Genomic DNA, 24138 nt, shown 5'->3' with positions numbered 1-24138 from the left:
ACCGCTCTTCTACTCACAGCAGTATTTACCTTCCTGAATTCTTGTACGAGGCACAGATACCTGTTTTTTTTTTTTTTTTTTTTTTTGAAGTAGTAAAAATGGAAATGCAGGTAGCTTTTCACATCAACAAATTTTGAACTGGTGCTAGCTAAGAGGTAGGTTGGTATATTTTGAAGTAGCTTTTTTGTTTTTTTTTTGGGCGGAATTTGAATGGTTGGTTGTTTACTTGATTTGAAGACTAAACATACGCCTAGCATATAGAGATAGATAACTACATATAGTAGTATTTGGGAGGGGAGAAGGTAAGGTAAATGATATCAAAGACTGCTACTAGTATTGACAAGTAAAGAAGACTAGAAGAGGAGACAATTTCAAAGTCAAAGGAAGACAGAGAAGACTAGTTCTCTCTCTCTCTCTCTGTCTGCGTGGATTTGTATGCAGCAGCGTAGACGAGTAATGATTTTTTTTTTTTTTGGTTTGGGGGTTGTGACTCGTGAAAGGAGGAGGAGGAGGACAAGTATAGTTTGGGAGCATATATCAACGTATCATCTGAAAATTTCTTTGGATTTCACAACCAATCTTCTTCCTCTTCTTCTTCTCTTCTTCTATCTACCAGTGCTGCTAGCTAGCTAGCATATTCCAAATATTCTGAAATCCGCCACCCATCCGCCGGCTGCCATCCCTCATCTCTTTCAATTTTCAACGTCTTCTCCGGCTCCATCACCCTTTTTCACCCCATACTATATTATACCCTCTTTCTGCTTCTCAATCCATCCCAGCAAACATCTGTGCTTTTTTTTCTTTTTTCTTTCTTGCCAAAAAAAAAATAATAATAATAGAAAAGCAGCAAAAAAAGAAGGATTCCATCCAGTGATGAACTCCAACAACACTCCGTCATCAAGTGCAGGAGGTCCTGGATCCGCCGCCGCCGATTCCACTGCTCCTCCCACTACCCGAAATTCCAAGCGTCCCAAGTGTAATCTTTCTCTGCTCTTCTTCTTCCTACTCTTTGTCCCTTATTTTCATTTTTACTCCTCAATATACTTCATCTTTAGATTTTGTGGTTTTTGGTTTCAACTTTTTGTTTGCTATCGACTCCTCTGCTACTGATCATGCTTTCTATTCATTGAACTTTCCCCCAACGGGGTTGACCTGTTGGAACTTGTGTCGGATTTCAGGTTCTGACCCCCATACTCGCTCTGTTTTTTTTTTTCTATTAAGTTTTTCCCCTTCACTTTATCGGCCAACTTGTGATGACCAAGTCAATTTACTCTTGGGTTTGGATCGAGAGCTATTTTTGTAACCTCTCTCTGGGGGCTTATCTCAGTTCCAGAGAGAGGATCTTTTTTTTTTTTTTTTTTTTTTTGCAATTTCTGGAAATATAAACAATTCTATTCCGGGGAATAACTTCTCTTTGGGTTTTTTCAATCTCTGCTGCATTTTTATATGTTAATAATGCCTTATGTCCTAAGCATTTATATCCATTTTCTTGTCCTCGACGCATATACAAATTGGTTCTTTCTGTCTTCGCCACAATTCAATTGCTTCTTAATGACGGAGAAGAATTTCCTTTTTCGATTTTATTCTTCAGATTCAAGGTTTACACAACAGGAACTTCCAGCATGCAAGCCTATTCTTACACCAAAATGGGTACTGATTCTATATTTTGTCGTGTTGTTTCTTAATACTAATTTTTTTGGGTAACTCATCGGCGTTACTGGAAATTTTATTAACTCATGCATGCCTCATTTTTGTTGTCTTCTCAATTGCAGGTTATCTCAGCATTCATGCTTGTTACAGTCATCTTTATCCCTATTGGAGTTGCTTCCCTATTTGCATCCCATGACGTAAGCAAGACATCTACTCAGTTGTTGCACATCCTTATATCCTGCTTATGCTTTAAAAAGGAAAAGAAGATAAAAGAAAAATGATTCACTGCAATATATGTTTCTTATTCTTTCAGGTTGTTGAGATAATTGATCGCTACGAAACTGATTGTATACCTGAAGATTCAAGGAAGGATAAAATTGCATATATACAAAGCTCTGGTGATAAAACCTGCAACAGAATTCTGAATGTATGTTGCTGTACCTCCCCCCTCCCCCACCCCCCTTGTAGACATTAATAAGGCTGTTTTAGTCTTTCCTTATTTTAGGATCGACAGTGGATTTATTTGTTAAAGTTATATATCAGGTAACGAAGCATATGAAGCATCCAATTTATGTGTATTATCAGTTGGACAATTATTACCAGAATCACCGCAGGTACTTCATTGTATTATGCTCTAAGCTGTTTTTATCTGGTTTTTTCTCCCATTAATTGAAGGAATTTCCTGTATAGTAGGACCTTCTAGGCAGTTAATAAAAGTAGCTTTTGAGGGGATCGTGTTTTTCCTTTTATGAGAGCTTCACTGGAGGAATATGCAAGTTTAAGTGGAGAGTTTCGCTTCAAGAATATGCAAGTTTAAGTGAATCTTCTCCCAGTTGAAATTGACACTATTTTCTCTGCCTGAAAGTTGTCCCCTTTTTTTCTGTTTTATGTATGATTTATTCATGGAAAATAAGCAAGTCCATAGGATTGAAGAAGACTAGCGTTGGGATCGCAGGAGGAAAGACTGTCAGGAGGTCCTAGGTTTTATTCCCATTGTCGTGGGAGATCTTGTTGTAGCCATATGTTGATTTACATCAAACAGTATATGAGTTTGTTAAGCACTTGGTGCCTCCTAGGCAAAATTTATAATTTACTCCTAGTTTCTCCTTCATTTTGACCCACATGTGGCCTTCATTTTTACAATTTTCAGGTATGTGAAGAGCAGAAGTGACCAGCAGTTGAGAGATCGTGATAGTGAGAATGACACCAGTGCTTGTAAGCCTGAAGATAAAACGGCAAATGGATCGACTATTGTGCCTTGTGGCCTTATAGCATGGAGTTTGTTTAACGACTCTTACAGTTTCTCCCGGAACAACCAGAATTTGAGTGTGAACAAGCATGGCATCTCTTGGAAGAGTGACAGAGACCACAAGTTTGGCAAAGATGTCTTCCCTAAAAACTTCCAGAGTGGGGGACTTATTGGAGGGAAACATCTTAATGAATCCATACCAGTAAGCCTTCAACTACATGCTGTTGATTCATAACCTTATAGTACAAGAAAATGATTAGCTAGTCCTTGAAAAACTGAAGATAAAGTAGTACGATGCAATAATTTAAGTCATTTTTACTGTGCATGTTAAAGGCCTTTAGACTCAACTCACAAAGGTCTGATACTTGCTACCATAGATTCTTGACGTGGTTTATTGTTGTGTGGTCATCTCGAGTGAGAGCTTTTGAAAATGGGAAACTTAAGAAGAGCATAATTGTGCACACGACTTTTTTTTTTTTTTTGGGGTATTTATTTTGGTTGTTCTGTTCTGCTTGCACTTAATAGTAGTATTATGCCATACTCTGCTTGCATTGAACTACCTCAGAAGCAGTTCTGCTTGCACTTAATAGCATGCCAAACACTTGATTGCATTGGACTACCTTAGGAGCAACATGTTTGCATTCCAGCAAGTTTTCTACTTGGCAAAGGATACTAATCTATGAAACTGGTTCCCTCGAAGCAGCTGAGTGAGCAGGAAGATCTTATTGTATGGATGCGTACAGCTGCTCTTCCCACCTTCAGAAAATTGTATGGCAAGATAGAGGTGGATCTTGTTGCTGGTGATGTCATCAATGTGACTTTACAGAACAATTACAACACCTATAGTTTCAATGGCAAGAAGAAGCTTGTGCTTTCTACAACCAGCTGGCTTGGCGGAAAGAACGACTTTCTTGGCATTGCCTATCTCACTGTTGGTGGACTCTGCTTCTTTTTGGCTATGGTTTTCACTATCATATATCTCGTCAAGCCAAGGTATGTTTTGGTTTCTCTGTCAGTAATTTTCCGCCCTGTAACATATATGCTTCCTTAAAGAGTCATATGGTTATAATCCTCGGTCACTTTTTATGTTTCAACAACTAGTGCTGCCCTCAAAAGTCGGTCGATTTCTTCTTTGTTTTAGGCGGCTCGGTGATCCGTCTTATTTGTCATGGAACCGGAACCCCGGAGGACACTAAAGCTGAATTATTAACTCATCACCAGGACTGCTTGAGCAGCATATTCTACTGGATGCAGAGTTTGTGGAATCTACACGGCTCCGTTTGGATTAGCTGTTTTTTGGGTTGTTTTTCAAAAACAGTACTGTAGCATTTTGTTTTTGAAATACAAGTCCGTTTGGATTAGTTATTTTTGGAGTTGTTTTTCAAAAACTATATGAAAAACTTTTATTGTAGATATTTTTTGGATTGTTTTTAGAGGTATTTTTGAAACATATTTTTGGGTATTTTTATAATTTTTATATACATTTATGCATTTATAATACATTTATAAATAATTATATTTATATATTCGCTAAAAAATATATAAATGTATTATATTATATATAATACATAATATAAATATATTTATAAATATGTAAGTGTATATTATTATAAATGTATAAATTATAAATGAATATTATATAAATGCATAAATTACAATTTATAATTTATAATTTTTATATTTTTATATAAATATACATTTATGCATTTATAATACATTTATAAATATTTATAAATAAATATATTTACATATTTATATAAAAATATATAAATGTATTATAAATTTATTATATTATATATAATACATAATATAAATATATTTATAAATGTATAAGTGTATATTATTGTAAATGTATAAATTATAGCTGAATATTATATAAATGTATAAATTATAAATTATAATTTTTATATTTTTATATAAATATACATTTATGCATTTATAATACATTTATAAATATTTATAAATAAATATATTTATGTATTTATATAAAAATATATAAATGTATTATATAATATATAATATATAATATAAATATATTTATAAACATATAAGTCTATATTATTATAAATGTATAAATTACAACTAAATATTATATAAATGTATAAATTATAATTTTAATAATATATATTAGTATTAAGTATAAATGTATTAATATAATTAATATAAATGTACAAATGTATTAATATTATGTATAAATATATAATTAATATTATGTATATTAATATAAATGTATAAATGTATTATATTATATATAATACATAATATAAATGTATATTATAAATATGCATTAATATATATATATATATTATGTATAAATGTACATTTATATAAATGTATAATATATATAATATATAATATATAATATATGTTATATGATATATAATTTATATAATATATAATATTCATATAAATATATAAAAGTATTTATAATATGTATAAATAAATAAATAAATATTTAAAATTTATTATATACATTAATATTAATTATAAATATTATAATATTATAAATATGGTGTTTATATAATATTTCAATTTGTAATATTTATTGTATATTTCATTATATAAATATTCATATAATATATATTATATAAATATATAATATATAATTTTCAATTTGTATAATCTACATAATATTGTATATATAACATAATATACATAATATAATATATTATACATAATATACATTATTACATTATTACATATTATGTATATTATATATTATACATAACATTATTATACACAATAATGTACATAATAATATTATACATTAATAATGTATATATTATAATATAATGTACATAATATATTATGTATAAATATTTACACATGTATGTATACAATATTACATATTATGTATATTATATTATATTATGTATAATATACAATATTATGTATAATATTAATTTATATAAATATTTATATAATATATAATATATATAATTTTCAATTTGTATATTTCAATTTATATTAATATAATATATATATATTTATATATATAATATACATAATTGAAATATACATATGTAGTTGTTTTTGATATAATATTTGGATATGGTGTTTTTGGAGTTGTTTTGAAAATACACATTTACTGTAGCATTTGGAATGTGAAAAACAGTTTTTCAAAAACAACCCCAAAAACAAGGGATCCAAACACACCCCATTTGTAAAAAAACACAACTGTAATGTCGTGTGGTTGTTTAAATCTCTCACTTTGTAATCACGAGGAGGATACTTTATAGTTTGATCTTTGTTGCAACAATCATTAATTATTTCGTTAGAAGACGGCGGCTCCGTCCCGTCCCATCTCATTAAATATTATTATTATTATTATTTGAAGTTACAAATAACTTCCAAATTAGCCTTTTCTTCTTATGTCTCTCACTCACGATCAGCTTTTCAACCGTCAAATTTTGGCACCGTCATTCCTGCAGAGTTTTTGCCGACCGCATTTGGGCTCTTGAGATTATTCTCCTGTAAGTAACTTCAATGGGGAATAATGGAAGCAGCCCCCCCAATTCATATAATGCCAGCCATTCTGGTTGATTCACCTTGAATATACTTGCCTATATTTAATATTTAATATTTAATTAAAAGGGAAAAGGAAAGGTCAAGGGTACTTATCTGCATATTAAAATATATATACATATATGTATGTAAAACAATCCAAGAAGGATTTTGTGTTTGGTTGAGCAGCATCAGATTAACTACTGTGCCCTCTTCATTCTGGCCTCCCAAAGAACTTGCCTTCAATTACCATCCAGCCTTTTGCAAAACGGCATATTCATGATATGAAGCTTCTGACTTTCATCACTCACTCCACTCTCAGCAAGATGTTAGAGAGGTATGCCCCCTCTGGATAGGACGGGTCAATGGGATGGTCAGAAGCTGCTCCTGCCTGCCGTAGAACAGTGATTTTCCTTCCAGCCATGGCTGCGGCACCCTAAACAAAAAAGGAATATGAAAAAAGCTGGCACCAGAAAGAAGCCATTTTACGAGTACCCATATGAAGTGACGCTTCTTTTCATCCTCCACAAAACTTTATTGCTGACTACGAGAAATGTAGTATAAGAAACAAGGAGGACAGCCAAATCTCTCTTGCCAAAGAAAATTCTGAAATAGACTTGCCTGGAGAACACGCAGAAACATCCCACTCTGAGTCATTGCTCCAGAACATGAACAAGTCATAAGAAGACCATTCTTTTTCGTTAATCTCATAGCCAAGGAGTTCAAATTTCTATACATGCCAGATGCACTATGAAGAACCTGTATAAAGTCAGACTTCATCAGTAAGCACTACTGCATTAACAAGTTCCATAACCCAATGCCTCAAACTCCCCCAGCCAACATGCATGAAACCACACATACGTAGAAGGCCTCTGGTTTTCCATAACATAGAAAGCATGGAGTCTGAACCAGTAGCGAGATCAACAACATCAAATAGGAACAATCTGGAGAAGATAGCACAGAAAGCATATTATGGTACCTTTCTACGAGGTGCCAACTTAGGTGGATCCAAGATAACTATATCCCATGAATCATTTCTAGATAAAGCATCCTTCATAAATTCTGTTGCATCTTGCTTCAGAAATGATATTCTTGCAGGATCCATGTCATTTATAATTATGTTTTTCTTTGCAAGTTCCAATGCAGGCAAGGATGTGTCAACACCTGCCACAAAAACACAACAATCAGCACGTTCTCCAATCCTGGATAGTCTTATGAACATGCATAGTGTGGATAGAGCACTTGTGACAGTGCATAGGGACAAATCTTGAATTTCAAAAGGGAAAATGGTTCAAGACATCCCTCACATTTTGCCAAATGAATTTTTTTGTCCTTCACTTTTAAAATATTAACTTTATGTCCCTTACAAAATCAAGTAGGTAAAATTTAGTCCCAACCTAAGTTTTCGACCACTTTTTAGCTTGAAATCACCACGTGACCCACATGCAACCATTTTTTAAGCACGAAAGGACAAATCCCACTTTCTTAGAGAGAAAATGAATATGATTCGGGTCCGATCCTACCCTTTGTAGGGGCAAAAATGAATACAGATCGAGTCATTTTTTTAAACTACAAATGGAATCTATACTTTTTGTCACTTAAAAATGACCATGTGTGGATCACGTGATGGATTCAAGGTAAAGTGGTCAAAAACTTAGGTTGGGACCAAATTTTATCGACTTGATTTTATAAGGGCCGTAAAGTTACTATTTTTAAAGTGAAAGACGAAATAATTCATTTGGCAAAATGTGAAGGATGTTTTGAACCATTTTCCCATTTGCATCTTAAGTCAAATGTTTAGACTTAACACGATTTCACAAATGCACTTATCACACTCTTTTTTCCTTAAGATTTATAAGTTGAAATTCCAATCAACTCTTAATACCAACAAGCAAGACGACGACTTTCTGAATTTTTCCAAATGTCAAACTGAGTTAGTAAAGAATTATCCATTACCCATTCCAGTTTTTCATCTTCACATTAAATAGGTGCACTTGTTGGACAAGAGATGGCGTTAGAATGACTTCAACATTCACAAAACTTCTCATCCTTTGACACTCCAAATAACAGTCTGCAACATCTACCATCCAACTTAAATGACAAAGAAGTGCAACATGGAAGCGGTAAGTAAAACAATCAAAATCGTCTTAAGATGCTTAAATAGAAAGAACATCTCATTTTCCTACAGAAATATAACTTCCCCAGATAAGTGACCATATATTAGTAAAAGAAGGTGGAGAAGACCCTAAGCCGACAAAAATTTATTCTGCCCTCATATTGTAATGAAATTCAAATCATTTAATACTTCAGTGTTTATTAAAAAAAAAAAAAAGTTGTGAAGGAGGGCATGAAAACATATGCAACCTAAGGAATCAATTAGTTGATCCATCAAGTTGCTGAAAACTAATTATGGATGGCATTGATAAGAATTCAAGAAAGATGGCCAATATGGTTATGAATTACCAGTAACATTCAGAGCACCACCAGCTGCTGCATTCAGAGCAAAACCTCCAGTATAGCAACAAATGTCAAGAACTTGTTGGCCCTCTGAGATTGTTGATAAAAATTGACGGTTTTCACGCTGATCAGCATAGAAACCGGTCTTCTGTCCATTCAAGGAGATTAAATAAGATATGCCATTCTCCAAAACCTGCCCAAAGGAAGAATAAGTGAATTAAAAAGACCCAATCTAGAATATGACCCACGCCAACTCTATAGTCACGAAGGTTTCAATCTCTTTCCAGAGAAGGAACCTCACTCACATCATGATAATTTCCCAAATTAACAATGAAGAAACACAGTTCAGGAAATTAAACAGAAGCCAAGAAATTTATGACATCTCATTTCACAGCAAAAAGCTCTGAATATCATGATACTAGCGAAACAAAAGGGCAACATGGAAGATGTAGTAGGCAATAAGTAGTAAACACAACTGTGGAGGAAATTGGAATAAATAATGCAAGAACCATATCCAGAAGGAAAATCTGCAGTTAACTCCATCCTAAAAATGGTGAAACTTTCTAAGTTTAAGCAGAATGTGGAAGCGTCGGAATCCAAATTGAAACCACATGATTCTCCGTTGCCAGAAAAACAGAGACAAGTCCTGGATTGAGTGTTTCTTAATTCTTAACTATATGAAAAAGAAAATAACAGATTGTCTTCTTACTTCCAGGTCATAATGTCATCTAATAAGAATGAGCTACAGCTCACAAATAAGACATGAGCCATGAAACCAAGATTAGAAGATTCTACACTTACCACACTGGTTCAATTGTATATATACATGTCCAATTCCTTTAAGTTCAAAATAATACAGGAAAAAAAAAATAACGAAATAAGTAACTGCAGATATGTACATATTGAGCTATCCACTCAATGTAATCCTTATTTGCAGATCATCAAATCACTTTCCCAGAACAGGATTTACCAAAAGGATGCTGCACATTAATATTAGACTCTTCTGGATTGCGATTTTCTGTATGTTGCAGAATTTCATTAATTGTGTCATATAGTCCAAAGAACTAAACTAAACAGCTCAGCACAGTGCTTTCTAAGAAACAATTTCTCCTAAAGGTTTTTTTTTTAGTGTGTGTGTGTGTGAGAGAGAGAGAGAGAGAGAGGGAGAATAAGCTGCTTTAGGCCAAACAAAACTCCAACAAATAAAAGAGACCAGGTATGGGAATATCTTACCTCAATCCTCTCAGGAGGTGCAGATAAACCACCTTCTGTCAAATCAGATAAACTCAACCCCTCTTCCTTCAAATACTCGAGGGATGGTCTCCAGCTTGTGTGGTTGATCTTAGTTGATCTAATGATGCAAGCTTGTATATAATGCTTGTACTTCTCAACCCAAGCAGCGGATGACGCTATAACAGCTAAATCTCCAAAAACATCAATGATAAGGCCCGACAATCTGTTGCAAATTAGGCGAAAGTGTAAGACTAAAATTACTAGCTTATGTGCATCACTGCATGACATAAAGATTTCAAAGTTATGGAAACGAGTCATAGACCATTTTCTAAGTTTCTTCTTCTTTTTAAAGATTCCCCAATGGGTTAAAACTTGTATTCCAACAAAAACGTACTATATTACACTACCTATTGTATTTTGCCTTTGCATTAAGAGATCTCCATGCACCACACAGCCAAACATATGAACGTCATCCCCAAGCAGCTCAAATCAAAGAAAACAGAATAAAAGTTGGAGACACAGAAGAAATGACACTGGAGAAAAGCAAGTTTACAAATGATTAGAGACTTTTGCATTAAGAAATATATAATTTGTGTTTCCCCAGACAAAACGTTCTTAAATAATGCACAGTACTAGGAAAGAGGTTAGTATCAAATTGAGAAGCATAAAAAGAACCATACCTATCTCCTTCACTGTTGATGAGACGGTATGCATTTGTATGAGCTGATGGAAGCCCTAAGCTCTTTCGCAGTTCAACAGCAGCACAAATTCTCGTGTCAAGTAGTTTCTCCACGTTCAATGCACAACCAGGGTCTCTGTCTCATTGACAAGGAAGGACATTATAAATTTGTCATTAGACACCTCCTGCTGCATCTTGGAAAGAGGAAACTAGAAGGAGGCAATTAAGAGGAAGAGAGACACCTGGAGGCTTCTTCCTCGAGTTGCATGAGGCGAACACAGAACATGGAAGCTGAATTATAGAAGCCCCAACCAATTGGTTTCTGGGTGCCATCCGCGACTAGGACAACGTCCCCAGTCTTGGGCGGTGGCCTGCCAATAATTCGATCAACTGCACCACTGTAAACCATTGGACAACCATCACGAAAGAGTTGAGTCTTGCCCTTCTTAAGCACCACCTTTGCAACGTCTTCCAAAAAAAAAAAAAAAAATCCATCCGTCCAATTGAGTTGACGAGATGACCTTTGGTTATAAGTTACATAATTATGACTAGAAAACTAACTGCACTAACTGAAGTATCCATTTGAATTACGAAGACCATTACATTCAGGCGATCCAATTTGATTAGCGGCTTAAGGAGACTCTCATGAATCATGAAGAGAATCCATTTTGTTTCATTTCTTTGAAGAATCTATAATGAGAAGGGGGGAAAAATGTGGATAATACAAATGAGTGCATTATGTGACCCCCAAAGTCAAACTCGCTTAAGAAAAAAGTAGATAAAGGAATGATTTTGATTGTCTGGAAACTGTATATGCAACAGGAATCCGAAAGGTGGGGTTCAGTGCTACTTCATCCTTCCAAGAAGTCCCAAAGTTCACTAACACTACATTGATATCCAAATGGATGGGGAACGAAGGACATGCGGAGATTAGAAGAGTAGAGTAGGTATAATTAGCACCGTAGACACCAAGGACAGAAGAGTAGGTATAATTAGCAGCGATTATCGGATTATGCATATAGTTGCAACTTTCAGGAATTATACTAGCTGTAGATTAGATAGCACAAGTTCTGAGCAACAAAGAGGGGATAGATTTTATTGCAGAAGCAGTACAGTAGTGTGTGTGTGTGTGTATATATATATTAGCGTTTGCTATGTAGAAGGAGAGAAGAAAAAAAGAAGACCTTTTGGGGAGTTGGAAGCTATCATTTGGTGAAGGAGCGTAGGGGCGGTGGGCGCTGTCTTGAGGGACAGAGACGTCTGCACCATCGCTCGACGCCCTCCAACTGCTGCAACTGTCGTCATTACCATTTACTACTCTATTTTGCTGATAATTTGATAGCAGAGAAAGCAGCCCTGCGGTCTGCAGACCGCCTGCTCCCCGCAATCTACTTACTAAAACGCTTTCTTCTTCAGTTGTTCTTCGGTTTTTCTCCTTCGGTTTCCTTTGCTCGCTGCTTTGCTGGCTTCCTCCAGCAGCATCATTCCTGAGTGTTCCCACCCCCACGCCCACCTTCTTGTCTCTGTTTTTCGGGCTTTCCGCTCTTTCATCTCCTCTGCTCTTCTACTATCACGGCCTTTTATCCAAGATGGGCTCAGTTTAGTCTAACAACAGAGTCGCAGCCCACCATCCAAAAGATCCCCACGTACACTGTCCCTGTTTTTTTTCTTGGGTGGGGGACAAATCCTGACAATTTGTTCTATCGACACAAATCAAAATTCATTTACAGCGAAAGGCTGAGCTTATTTCCCAGGCATCCCATTGAACCAAAACATAATTTTAAAAGACGCCCAACCAAAACACAACTAAACTGCTGCTTTTAAACGGTGTGTGACATTATTATAACTAGTGTCATACCTAATGTGCGTGCAATAAATTAAAATAAGTATATTTATCAAAATTATCTCTTTATAATATTCTCTTATTAGTTAAATTGAAAGATGATGGAAGTTGAGCAGATTACATGACAGTGGTGAGGGAGTTAGTGTGAAGAAAGTGGATAACCTCAACAAATAACTCTCCACTAATTGTGGGAGAAGTTTTTTTTAAATAAATTGGAATAAATTTACTCTTGTTATTAAAGGTAGACGAGAAATTTTTTTTAAAAAAAAATGACACTATGATGCTCATGCATTGGTAGATGTAAAATCTGGTCACGTCATCGGTTGTTGTGGGGGACAGAAATGGGATGCAAATATACCAGTGTGAATACCCGCGTTACATGCCGGTATTTACATTATTGAAAGAAATTAAAAGAGATGCTGAATTTTAAAAAAAGTGTATAGACATAATTAAAATTTAAGATTTGTCTAAAAATAGTTCAAAGAATGATAAAATGTGTAGAACATTTAAGGAATGTGTTTTTGCGGAAGATGGATCTTAATATAATAATATAAATTTTTTATTAGAAAATGAATGATATTTGGATTGAAATGAATGTAATCGCGTGTTTTATTTGATTTCAAAATGAAATACTTACAAATATTATGTATTTGATTTGATAATCTTGTACAAAGGTGCGGATATTTTTACACCAATCAACCTTAAGTAAGAAGGTCAATATTGGTGGTTTAATTAATTCTGTTGAATTTTGTGGAGTTCGTACTACAAAAAAAATGTTCAGTAAAATTTGTACTTTTTGAAAAGGGGTTTTTAGTATGGTTAACTCAGAATGCTTTCATTCTTTTTTTTTAATGTAGAATTTTGACTTTTTAAAATTATTATATATCTTTTCATGTATTTTGAATTTAAAAAGTGAGAAATGACTCTACTTACATAAGAATTTGATATGAAATCTATTAATGTGAGCATAAATAGGGGGGGGAGGGATGAGTTGGATGGTACCGGGGGGGGGGGGGAAGGAGTGTAAGTAAGAGGTATTGGATTCAAATCCCCCTACTTATACTAAAAAAGAAAAGAGTCTAAATAAAAAGGAAACATTACCAAACCTATTAAAAATAAAAAAGTAAATAATAATATATTTTATCCTTCAATTTAGTAATTCTAACTAAAATGGTAAATTATATAGAAAATAAATAAAAAATAATATTCATTGCTCATGAATTTAAAAAGTCAAGGATGATACCATTCATGAAAACTAAAATATGAAATCACTAGCTAAACAACAAAATACTACTGTAATCTGAGCTGAGAATAAAGAGTTTGACGGAGGACGTGTGAGAGAGAGAATGCAAGAGAAGAAAACTGTGACCTGTTGTTATTACTTAATACAACTGTTGTCCTTGAACAATACAACAAAGTATAGTATGTGCTGTCCTGTCCTTGCAAAACTAAACTAACCCCCTGGATGCGGGGAAATCCTAACAAAAAATTCAATTCATGCGTCACATTTTGTACTTTACTCCTTTGCATATGGTACAAAATTTGGTGCGGCTAAAAACAAAGGGGCTACTACGGTCTAGAGCTGGTAAACGGGTTTTCCTTTTGCTTCTGTTTTCCTCTGCCCTTTTTTTTTTGGGGCTTATACGGCAGCATCCTTTATAGCCTCCTAGCTCTTTTTGCCATCTCCGCTCCAGTCAGAAGTAAATAAAATGGCACCCATCATAGCCTGACACAGAGATTGAGGTAAATAAGAAATACGTACTAAACTACTGCTACTAAGAAGTACTACCGCTCTATTCCACAGCCCGTATTACTGCGTACCAACAAGAAGAAATAGTAAAGTAGTGCCGCTGCTACTAAATACTCCCATTAGCAGTACTAATAGCAAAGCAAAGCAGGTTAGCAGAAGGAGGAGAGAGGGTTACTTGGATCCACGGTGACCAGCATTGCAGTCCCCCCGAATTCACAGGTCCCTCCCGCTACCTTAGTTCTCTGCCAATAGCTATTGAAGGCGTAGGATGCATGGGCCACCAACGTGTCGGGCTCAAAGCACGACCCGCTGGGCTGGATCTGATCGCATTCTGCTCCCGACGCGCATGCGTAGTTCATGGCCTCCTGGATGATTGGCCCTGGCACAGATGGCTTTGCCACGCACCAAAGGGCCGACGCGGGTTCTGTAAGCGGAGAAGGTGGCGGCACCAGCGGGGATGGGTAGACGTTGGGTGGCTGGTAAACTCGGGGGCTGCTGGGGGGGACAAATCCTCCTCCTCCTCCTCCTCCGGCGCTACCAGGTGGGTTTGGGACGTAACCGATTGGTGGGCTGGGCGGAGAATAATATGGCGCTGAAGGCGGTGGCGGGCTTGGAACAAATACAGATGGACTGGGAACATACGTCTCCGGGGGGCTTGGAGCTGCGATACTAGGCGTCTCCGGAGTCAAGGGAGGAGTTGGATATATAGATGATTCTGGCGGGCTAGGGACTGCGATACTAGGAGTCGAGGGAGGAGTTGGATATATGGATGATTCTGGCGGGCTAGGGACTGCCGTCCCAACTGGGCTTGGGGGTGGGCTTGGGTTGGGGAATGGGAATGATGGGGAGTAAGAGGAGGAGGGTGGCGTCGGCGGCGGCTGCATGGGGAGGGTCGTTGGAGAGGGCGGGGGCAGCTGGGGAGTGAATGGCGGCGGATTCACGCAAAATGGAGGAGTGTTTTCGAGGAGAGGAATGGGAGCCAGGGAATCATATGGCGGCAATGAGAATGGGGAACTCACCCCTTTCCCGTAAGGCTGCGTATTTGAAGAAGATTCATCCAAAGGCCTGACCATGTCCACCAGAATCTCCATCAATCCGTTCATATTTTTGGCTTTTGGGGGATTTGGAGGTCCAATCTCTCCTGAATTGTGCGTAGAAGCCCTGACTAATACATCATGAGCTGCTGCTCTTCTTGCATCTGCGCATGCAACTCATGGAATCAAATATTGAAGCAAGTTTACTTAAATACACAGAGACTCGCTTACTAGTTATTACTAAAATTACCCAACACAACACAGGTGTCTGTCTATATACAATATTTGGCAGCAGATATACAACTCTTCTAACAGTTGACTGAGACTGAGCAGCTAGCTCAGCTCAGCTTAGCTTAGCTGGTTGACTGACTCACTTCCTGTAGCTAACTCGTCTAATAGTAATATGCCTGCATCTTCTTCTACTACTTTGCAACACACGTACAACTGCAAAATGCAACTACTAATCCTTCTTCCCCAACAATGTCAATCAATTGCAAGGACAACAGGAAACGAAGGAATAAACTAACTGCAAGAACATACGTTCGTGGTACTCACCACAATGTGAGAAGAAACAAGCAGCAAGGCACAGATAAAGATGTACTACTAATTTGCAAATGAGTCTCCACCACACTCTGCATTTTCCCCCCATGATATGTATTGATTGATCTGACCAATTAAGAAAAGAAAGAATGCCCCCCCGGAGGCAATCGAGTCCTCCCTCTCCTGGTTTTAATTTGTACTTTTGTATGGAGGAGGAAGAGAAGCAAAATGCAAATGGAGCGTGTCAAGTGGAGTGGATGAGCATAATTAAGTAGCAGCGACTGCGAGGATATCTAGCCAAGAGAGCAACCGCGAGAGAGACGAGCGGTAGCCAACCGGCATGGGCATGTCGGCCCAAAAGACGATTCTTTCTTTCTTTATTTCCTTCCTTTTGCAGGACACTTCATCAGGAGAAAAAGAAAAAAAAAAAATGAAATACCCTATTCACTGCATGCTGCCTGCCTATGTAGATTGTAGATTGTAGATTGTAGATCAGAGGCGTGTGTGTGAGGTTTATGAAACAAAATTTAGGTGGCACACAGAACACACACCACCATATCCTTTCTCGATTAGTAGTAGTGTATTTCTTTCTGGTTACTGTGCGTAGCAAGCATATATTCTTGCTTCACCTCAGAAAAATGCCAAAGGTGGAGGAGTCTTTCTGGAGTCTTTTCATTTGCTTGCTTTCTACTCAAAGAGCTCTCTCCCCCTCTCTTTTTTTTTTTTTTTTTTTTTTTTTTTGTCTCAGATAGAATACACAACAAAAGAAAAGCCTGAGGAAAGTAGATCAACAACGGGAGCACGAGCGCATATATGGATGGTCTGTTCTGTTAATTACTGGTCAACATTAAAACACTATACGCTACTGTACACCGTCACATCGTCATTGCATCAATTCAGAATCTTCGAGAGTAACCCATCATCAATAATTCATAAATGATTGCCCTGCTGCTTGCCGCAAATTACTGCCTAGGCTCGTAGTACTACTACTAGTTTCCAATAATTTTTAATCCTCTGGTTTGATTTCCTGATGTCTGAAGTCTGCATTATTGATCAAGACCGTGTGACTCTGAGTAGGACGACAGACTCAGAAATTACGTACAGGTTTGTGAATTCTGAGCTAACCGGTTACTAGTAATTTGAGGTGATCACCATGATAACTTCACCGGGAATCAAACCAGATGCCATGCCCACTTTAGCATCACCGTTCTCTCACTCGCAGGTAGCAGTAGTAAAGTGCCGCCTAAAAAATATATGGCTGTTTATTAAGGAGTACTATTGTGAAACCCGATCTACCATGACGTTTGCACTCAAAGGCGCGATTGGGTTGTACGTCTTTACCATCCACCCACCGCCACCATACAGAGCTTGATCATTTTTCTCCAAGTGAGAGCTGAGCTTCTCTGCTTCAGCAGTTATAGTACTAGTTCCTTTTGACCTTTGACCTACCAATCCATCGGCAGAGAATTAGCCGGCTGGAGTGCTAGCCGATAATTCCCCTGTAAGCATTTGATGATGGTCGAGTAATCGGTCCAGCGACACGTGATGTCAGAATGCTGAAAACAGTAGGCTTTCTTTGGGGGTTAGTATTAGCATAATGGAATAGTTTCGGGAGTCAATAATTAATTTAAGATGGGGGGGGGGGGAAATGTGCAATTCTGGAATCTCCCTCCGTCGACACAATTCAAATAAAAACCGAGAGCGCCTTTGATTCGTTCCTTCAACGGTAAACTGCTTAGTGCTCACCCAACATTCAAAGAAGACGAAGAAAAAGGAAACCTTTCTCGCCTAGTCGCCGTCGCCAGCCGTCACTCTACTTGTCTAGTGCCGTCCGTCGGTGTAGTGGTTGAATCCCAAGAAATGATGATGGTTCGGAGGTATCGCTAGTAGCAGTACTCACCATTTGTTGCTTCTCAAAGAAATTCATTTTCGATTTCAAAGTGCGAACACTTTTAGTCTGCTTCACTTCATGGTTATGAGTACTAAAGAAACCCTAATCTTTAGTAGTTATGAGTACTACTAACTATTATATATCTTCCTCATTTGATTGTTTGAAGGAAGGGTAATCCCACTCCCCCCCAATACATTCTTTGAACAAAAACAAGAAACTCTCTACCCTCTCAATCTGAAGCAAGAAAATATTTGTGGGAAAACAGCACCGGACGCACAAATGGTGGCCGTTGCAGTTAAGGTATTCCAATCCACTCTTCCATTTCGCTTCTTCCTCCTAGGAAACTACTTACTTCTGCTTTCATTTTTATTTCTCTTTGTTTTTTTCTGTTAATTCTTCGTTCAATTCTTGATTTCTTTCTTTCTGTTTCTAAGTGAAATTACTGCTTAAAACCACCAGAAGTTCAATGGACGGTATATGTCTTTGATGATATGCTTCTATTGAATGAATGAATCAATTTTATTAGGGTAAATCCAAACCTTCACATCAAGTCATCGAGGAAGACGCCAATAAGTCAACCAAGAAGAGCAACACTGGTGTTAATTCCTTTCTTTTTCTTTTCATTGAACCGTTAATTCGTTGACTTTACTTCAGTTGCTTAATTTTGTTCTTTATTTTATTATTCTTGATGCTCCCTTAACGTAGCCCTTGGAGGCCTCCCATCTTTCAAGATATTTGCAGAACCGCCACCACCATCTAATGGCGGGAGACGTTTGGGCAGTGCAACTGGCTCTCAGGTTTTAGCGTTTAGCTTCCTTTTTGTCATTAATCCATTTTAAATTTTTTGTCCAAATACTGCGCAATTTACATGACATGAATGTATTTGAGCATTTATGGTTTGTGATATACAGACTGATGTGTGCTTTTGTATGTGGTTTTTGCTGTTATTCAATTCACTACAAAGAGTGGTATCAAGAACTTGGAGAAGAACAATGGCAAGAAGGACAGTTCTGGTAAATTCCTGTACTTTTTTATGAGATATTGAATTTTGTGTCCTGGGAACTTAATTTGTGACCTCAACTCCTGATTCAGTGAAAGCAAGTATCGGAAGAAAAGTTTTGGCTGATATCAGTAATGTCAGGGGAAGCTTTTCAGGGCCTAAGGCACACAATAAATCCAAATCATTGTAAGTGAAGTTTGCCATTCAAAAAGTAGGCTTTCTGACAATTCATCTATCTCATGTCTTCCTTTAGCCCATTCATGGATCTAGAATCCGTGAAAGCCAAGGTGAATATTCGGTAAAACATGATTAATAAACCTGAAAATGGTTTATTTTTCCCTAATGCTTATGTCATGAAATTGTACATGCATATTAGCTTACAAAGCAAAGAACTACGATGTATTAGACTATATTGTGAGGGTTCTTATACACCACTAATTTAACATGTGTTCGCCATGAGGTTTAATACTGAAACACCATCTTTCAAAACAACCTATGCTTAGATCAGCAGTTTCAGAGGAACCATCTGTCATTTACCTTTCATCCCCCTTGGCATAATACCATTTTATAGCATTATTGTTAATTTGTCTTCCAGGTGTATTTCTAGGAATTCAGCGGCTGGCACTCAGGCTGGGGGTTGTTCATCAAGAATGCCTTTCACTGTATGCAAATCAAAATTGTTTCACGTGTAGTGACTTGTTTTGAGCTAATTTTGTGATGTTTCTTTTGACCTGGACTGCTTTTGTTATTTTCAAGAGGTATAATTGAAAAACTGAACTTTTCAGTATGCAACAGACACTGAATTTTTGTCATCATGAACAGGGAATTGTGCGGAACAACATGACTCAAGCTTCTGGAAGCCACCACACTGTGAACAAGGGTAAGACATTTACTTTTGAAAAAGATTTGAATAACCTCTTAATGATGTCATTTTCCTGTCTTGGATGGCATTAGCTGACAAGGATATAAAGATCACTTCCTCTAACGACCTTGGGACTTTCACTCGAGGGTGCAAATTCGTTGACACGAGTAGGTAAAGATGCTTCAGCTATTCTCGTCTATTGTTGAATTTGTACATCAAGTATGCTAGTGTATGTTTAGTAGATCCTAGAATATCTTCCTTAATGGAAGTCTAATCATTTTCTTTTCTCTGTATGTCAGGAAATCTCGTGGGGATTATCTGCCTCCAATAAGGTCCGTGGGTTTATGGACAATTCCTTGATTGATCTGTTAATTTTGGATCTCTTTCGTGACGTTGATGTACCTTTTTTTTTTATGTTGCTTGAAGGAAATCTTTCCCAGTAACAGAACAAGTCAAAAAGGTTCCTATGAATGGTACAAAGGAGGTAATGAAAATACTTATTTACTGCCTATTTGTAAAACCATTTATGGTTTGATTTTGAGCTGTAGAATAATTAGGTCCTCCACTTTAGTATTGATGCTCTTTCCTTTGCGGATATCTATGCTTTCCTTGTAGGAATCTACTGAAAGCTCTGAGAGGCGTAGGGGAAAATATGGATTTCAAGGTGAGATCCCATGAATTGCTATGTCCACATTTTCAGTAAGTGCAAAAAAAGCAACGACATTATTAACAGTCTAATGTGCTGTACCCTTTGTTGCTTTCAGTTAATTCCAAAGTTGGCAGAAATGTGGCTTCCCGAGTGCACAACTCTCAGAATCATCTCCAGAAAGTTCGAGTTAGTGATGGATACATGGTTATGTAAGTCATTGCTTCTAATCCGCTTTAAGACAGTTTTTGCTCTTGCAACAGAATTCATGCTTCACAGCTATTTCAAATAATTCTCTTCAGGGTTTTGCAAACTGTGACCAGAAACTTTATTTGCTTTTTCGTCATATTGCGTTTCTTGTCTTCTGATAATTTGGCTGGCAAAAAGCTTAATTTTCATGTCTTGTAAGTTCAACAAGCATAGTTTGAGTTTTGGTGTAAAATCAGTTTTTGTCCATGTGCTTAAAAGATTCTATTGTGAATCATTCAATTTGTATTTCTCTCCTTACAGAGCTGGAATATTACTTATGCAGACATTATGAATAGGTCCATTAGAATTATAAGCCTTAACTCTTTGGCCAAGAATCTTACAGAGAGAGAGTGTGTGATAAGAACAAGGTTCTCTCAAAATTAATACATCATATGAATAACTGCATTTAAAACCTTGAATTCAGGGCTTCAAGAGGTCAACGTAACTCTAGACCTGGAACATTTTCAAGAAGATCTGTCAAAGTAAGTGAATTATTATTTTTTATCTTCGAACTGTGTGACTATGTTGCTGTTTTTATTATTTTTTATCTTCAAATTGTGTGACTATGTTGCTGTTTTTGTTGTTATGTTTATGCAAGCCAAATGCGGAAACACGTTCACCATCCCAAAGGAAAATGATAGAATTTTAAGCACATTAGATTAAGCATGAGAACTTCTCATTTCATTTCAACTTATTACCTTATATATAGCAGAAAATGAGTCTGCTCTATGCCACTCTAGAATTCTTCCCAGCATTATAATTGCTTAAGTTATGTGTTGACTCTGTTTCTTGCGGAAACCTTTGATATGGAAACTCTGAAGGGTGAGAAGGCTTTTGTTAAATATCTTGTAGAATCTTGAAGGAAGTTTCCTTATGCAGGTCAGGTAGGAAAATATTCTGTAAAAATCATGAATTTTTGTGATGTCATTTGATGCAGATATGGATACTCTTTACCGATTATTATGTACATTTTCTTCTGTCTCTCTTTCTTCCCCAGTGTATATTTCTATGTCCACCTCTCTCTGCAGCCCGTAGGCACACTTTCAAGTCTGCCCTCCCTTTGTAGAAGCTACATGCTATTGTTCATATTCCAATCAGGATGTACTCGAGTTTGTACATGGAATATTTTTCTTGGTGATTCAATGCGGGGCATATTAGGATGGTAATTACCATCAGCACCACGTCATATTTGCATCGACTGGTCTATTTTACAGTTCATTAAAAGAATAATTTGGAGCATATAGTTTCCTTTCCTAAACTAGATATTAATTTTAAATGGATGTCTAGGTTGAAAGGACCTTAAACTCACATGGTGTTTGTGGCTTCAATAAGCCACCTGCTGGTTCTGCTGCTTCGTCCAACAGAAAGGAGGAAAAGGCCAAATGTTCTTCAACAAAACATGTTGCATCAGTAATTCCCAGTGGACAAACTGCTCAACACGATGTTTCTTCTTCTAGCAAGAGTGACTCAGATAGAACTACAGCAGATAATGTTTCTAGGAGAAAACCTGATCGAAGAAAATCTTTTACTTCTTTACTGATGTCACAATCAAAGGTCACTGCTGGCCTTTTCTTCCTATGGACTTCTGTTTCATCCTGCTAGAGGCTTAAATGTCTTCATATTTTTCTGCCGCTACTAAAGGAACCTGAATTTCCCTTGTAGGATGATTTGCCAAATATCTATGATAATCATAATCCTCTTGAAGTTACTGAATATGTTGATGACATCTATCAGTATTACTGGGTTTTGGAGGTGATTTTCGACCTCATTTCTTCATTATGTTATTTTAATTCTACCTGTTAATGTGATTTCCTCCTGGAGTTATAGACACATTCAAAGCATGTCTATAAATGCAAGGTTAATTTTTACTTTTTTAATCACATCAATGTTTTTGTCTAACATTATGGAAATTGGCTCTTAACACAGGCACATAATCAGCCGTTGAAACATTATTTGGATATCCAGAGTGAAATTACACCTCAAATGCGTGGCATATTGATCAACTGGCTCATTGAAGTTTGTTTTCTTATGATAAACATTTTCTTAATGCTTTTTGAACTTTTTTCCTGTTTTTTCTTATTACCACCTTTTTTTCAGGTACATCTAAGGTTTGATTTGATGCAAGAAACACTTTTTTTGATGGTTACACTATTAGACCAATTTTTATCCTTGGTAAGCATCGGGAAGAACAAAATGCAGTTAGTTGGCCTTACTGCACTCTTGCTGGCATCAAAATATGAGGATTTTTGGCATCCAAGGGTAAATTTATGCATGAATACAACTTCTGCAAGTTTCTTATACATAATATACTGTTGTGCAATTGAGGTAGTTCATGAAGGGTCAACTTTCTTTGGTTCTTGGCTACAGATCATGGACTTAATTGGCATTTCAGCAGATTCATACACAAGAGATGAAATGCTTGGAATGGTGAGTGAATTGCATGTTTACAATATTTATCAGCAGGTTTTGATCTAGCATCTCCAAGTAGGTATTCAAATAGTACAAGTTTGTGCTTGTTTGCTCTTGGTAGACCAGTCAAGCAAGGCACTTTCTTATATAGTACCTGTCTTCTTTCTAGGAGAATACTTTTCTAAAGGCACTCAAATTCCGTCTGAATTCACCAACTCCGTATGTCTTTATGCTACGGGTCCTTAAGGCTGCTCGATCAGATACAGCGGTATGTCACAGACCTTTTCCAATGTAGGTTGATTAAACAGACTGTTTTCAAGGATCTTTAATAAGTGCTTCAGAAGGGTATCATTTCGTCTGTATTTTTGGTGTTTGTGGATCACATCTGTAACTTTCTTATCTTTTTGCCTTCCTAGTTGTTTTGATGTTGGTCCCTAATCTGTAACGTCTTTTGTCTATTGGGATTTCTGCCAGTTTGAACATCTTGCCTTTTACCTCATCGAGCTGTGCTTAGTTGAGTACGAGGCTTTGAAATATAAGCCCTCATTGCTATGTGCATCAGCCATCTATCTCGCTAGATGTACAATGGAAATGAATCCAACATGGACCCCGCTGCTTGAGAAACATTCCGGCTACAGAGAATCTCAAATCAGGCAGGTTTTTGCCAGTTGAATATTCTTTATCAGGTTGTATATATCTATCGTGATTTAATCATTTTCAAATTGGAATATTGCAGAAGCTGCGCAGAGATGATCTTGAAATTTCACAAAGCTGCTAAAACAGCTATGCTGAAAGTAACATATGAGAAATACATGAGGTTTGAGTTCGGCAGGGTTGCAGCTATAAATCCAGTAGAAGTGCTTCCCCAGTGCAGTCATGAAAATCAATGTTACAAGAATTGAACAGAGCTAAAATTTAGATGATGGGCTGCTTATATAATGAGCTGAAACCAAATCCATTGTAATCTTGCCCAGACATGCGACTCAATTGTCGCTGAAATTGTTGAACATAGATGTTGTATTGAGAAATATGATTCTAAATGGTAGGAGCCAGACACTGGTTTGGACGTATTGTGCACTATAATTAGATTGAAGCCTTATATCGGACCTGAGCGACACCAGTTTTACTCCGCAGGAGGTGTA

General features: G+C 36.6%; 4 protein-coding genes across 7 annotated transcripts; 2 read left to right on the top strand and 2 right to left on the bottom strand.

The window, feature by feature from the left end:
* Positions 1–365: 365 nt before the first annotated feature.
* LOC113690932 (ALA-interacting subunit 3) lies at positions 366–6254 on the top strand. 2 transcript variants are annotated; one of them, XR_011818138.1, is made up of 9 exons: positions 374–976; positions 1592–1650; positions 1773–1847; positions 1964–2077; positions 2194–2264; positions 2801–3101; positions 3603–3892; positions 4041–4171; positions 6059–6254. XR_011818138.1 is itself a non-coding variant. In XM_027209067.2 (8 exons), exons 1-8 carry the CDS (start codon positions 874–876, stop codon positions 4093–4095), a joined length of 1068 nt encoding a protein of 355 aa, XP_027064868.1. In that variant the 5' UTR covers positions 366–873; the 3' UTR covers positions 4096–4349. The 2 variants fall into 2 exon arrangements, 1 of the variants encoding a protein (XP_027064868.1); XM_027209067.2 differs by lacking the exon at positions 6059–6254 and having other exon boundaries at positions 366–976; positions 4041–4349.
* Positions 6255–6442: 188 nt separating this feature from the next.
* Positions 6443–12328, bottom strand: LOC113691018 (uncharacterized). 2 transcript variants are annotated; one of them, XM_027209184.2, is made up of 8 exons: positions 11957–12328; positions 11015–11240; positions 10774–10908; positions 10094–10316; positions 8867–9053; positions 7383–7567; positions 7025–7162; positions 6443–6839 (listed from the first exon to the last, which is right to left on the bottom strand). In XM_027209184.2, the coding sequence occupies exons 1-8, from the start codon at positions 12081–12083 to the stop codon at positions 6711–6713; spliced, it is 1350 nt and encodes a 449-aa protein (XP_027064985.1). In that variant the 5' UTR covers positions 12084–12328; the 3' UTR covers positions 6443–6710. The 2 variants fall into 2 exon arrangements, with proteins under 2 accessions (XP_027064985.1, XP_027064986.1); XM_027209185.2 differs by having other exon boundaries at positions 6443–6829; positions 11957–12327.
* A 1643-nt stretch (positions 12329–13971) lies between these two features.
* Positions 13972–16217, bottom strand: LOC113690208 (uncharacterized). The gene is made up of 3 exons (XM_027208034.2): positions 15955–16217; positions 14541–15563; positions 13972–14341 (listed from the first exon to the last, which is right to left on the bottom strand). The coding sequence occupies exons 1-3, from the start codon at positions 16046–16048 to the stop codon at positions 14310–14312; spliced, it is 1149 nt and encodes a 382-aa protein (XP_027063835.1). The 5' UTR covers positions 16049–16217; the 3' UTR covers positions 13972–14309.
* A 1461-nt stretch (positions 16218–17678) lies between these two features.
* LOC113690812 (putative cyclin-B3-1) lies at positions 17679–24066 on the top strand. 2 transcript variants are annotated; one of them, XM_027208885.2, is made up of 22 exons: positions 17679–17816; positions 17997–18130; positions 18357–18426; positions 18536–18627; positions 18795–18843; positions 18923–19016; positions 19426–19492; positions 19653–19710; positions 19785–19863; positions 19992–20024; positions 20119–20176; positions 20308–20356; positions 20457–20550; positions 21012–21069; positions 21875–22141; positions 22250–22339; positions 22514–22603; positions 22685–22846; positions 22955–23014; positions 23166–23264; positions 23471–23649; positions 23733–24066. In XM_027208885.2, the coding sequence occupies exons 2-22, from the start codon at positions 18110–18112 to the stop codon at positions 23896–23898; spliced, it is 1935 nt and encodes a 644-aa protein (XP_027064686.1). In that variant the 5' UTR covers positions 17679–17816; positions 17997–18109; the 3' UTR covers positions 23899–24066. The 2 variants fall into 2 exon arrangements, with proteins under 2 accessions (XP_027064686.1, XP_027064685.1); XM_027208884.2 differs by having other exon boundaries at positions 17751–17879.
* The last annotated feature ends 72 nt before the right edge of the window (positions 24067–24138 follow it).

This window comes from Coffea arabica, chromosome 7e, assembly GCF_036785885.1.
Source record: "Coffea arabica cultivar ET-39 chromosome 7e, Coffea Arabica ET-39 HiFi, whole genome shotgun sequence".
NCBI classification, from domain to species: Eukaryota; Viridiplantae; Streptophyta; class Magnoliopsida; order Gentianales; family Rubiaceae; genus Coffea; species Coffea arabica.
Note: the sequence above shows the minus strand (reverse complement) of the source record. Positions and strands in the feature narration are given on the sequence as shown.

What these genes read in the sequence shown, in the direction of transcription:
- LOC113690932 (XM_027209067.2), top strand. Translation starts at nt 874, where the DNA reads ATGAACTCCAACAACACTCCGTCATCAAGTGCAGGAGGTCCTGGATCC. An exon ending in AAATTCCAAGCGTCCCAAGT is followed by an intron (nt 977 to 1,591) that starts GTAATCTTTCTC and finishes TTTATTCTTCAG; the next exon opens with ATTCAAGGTTTACACAACAG. An exon ending in ATATATCTCGTCAAGCCAAG is followed by an intron (nt 3,893 to 4,040) that starts GTATGTTTTGGT and finishes TCTTTGTTTTAG; the next exon opens with GCGGCTCGGTGATCCGTCTT.
- LOC113691018 (XM_027209184.2), bottom strand. Translation starts at nt 12,083, where the DNA reads ATGGTAATGACGACAGTTGCAGCAGTTGGAGGGCGTCGAGCGATGGTG. An exon ending in AGCTTCCAACTCCCCAAAAG is followed by an intron (nt 11,241 to 11,956) that starts GTCTTCTTTTTT and finishes TTTTTTTGGAAG; the next exon opens with ACGTTGCAAAGGTGGTGCTT. An exon ending in CTCGAGGAAGAAGCCTCCAG is followed by an intron (nt 10,909 to 11,014) that starts GTGTCTCTCTTC and finishes TCAATGAGACAG; the next exon opens with AGACCCTGGTTGTGCATTGA.
- LOC113690208 (XM_027208034.2), bottom strand. Translation starts at nt 16,048, where the DNA reads ATGGGGGGAAAATGCAGAGTGTGGTGGAGACTCATTTGCAAATTAGTA. An exon ending in TTGTTTCTTCTCACATTGTG is followed by an intron (nt 15,564 to 15,954) that starts GTGAGTACCACG and finishes TTGCATGCGCAG; the next exon opens with ATGCAAGAAGAGCAGCAGCT. An exon ending in GCTGGTCACCGTGGATCCAA is followed by an intron (nt 14,342 to 14,540) that starts GTAACCCTCTCT and finishes TCTCTGTGTCAG; the next exon opens with GCTATGATGGGTGCCATTTT.
- LOC113690812 (XM_027208885.2), top strand. Translation starts at nt 18,110, where the DNA reads ATGGTGGCCGTTGCAGTTAAG. An exon ending in GCAGTGCAACTGGCTCTCAG is followed by an intron (nt 18,628 to 18,794) that starts GTTTTAGCGTTT and finishes TTCACTACAAAG; the next exon opens with AGTGGTATCAAGAACTTGGA. An exon ending in GATTATCTGCCTCCAATAAG is followed by an intron (nt 20,025 to 20,118) that starts GTCCGTGGGTTT and finishes TGTTGCTTGAAG; the next exon opens with GAAATCTTTCCCAGTAACAG.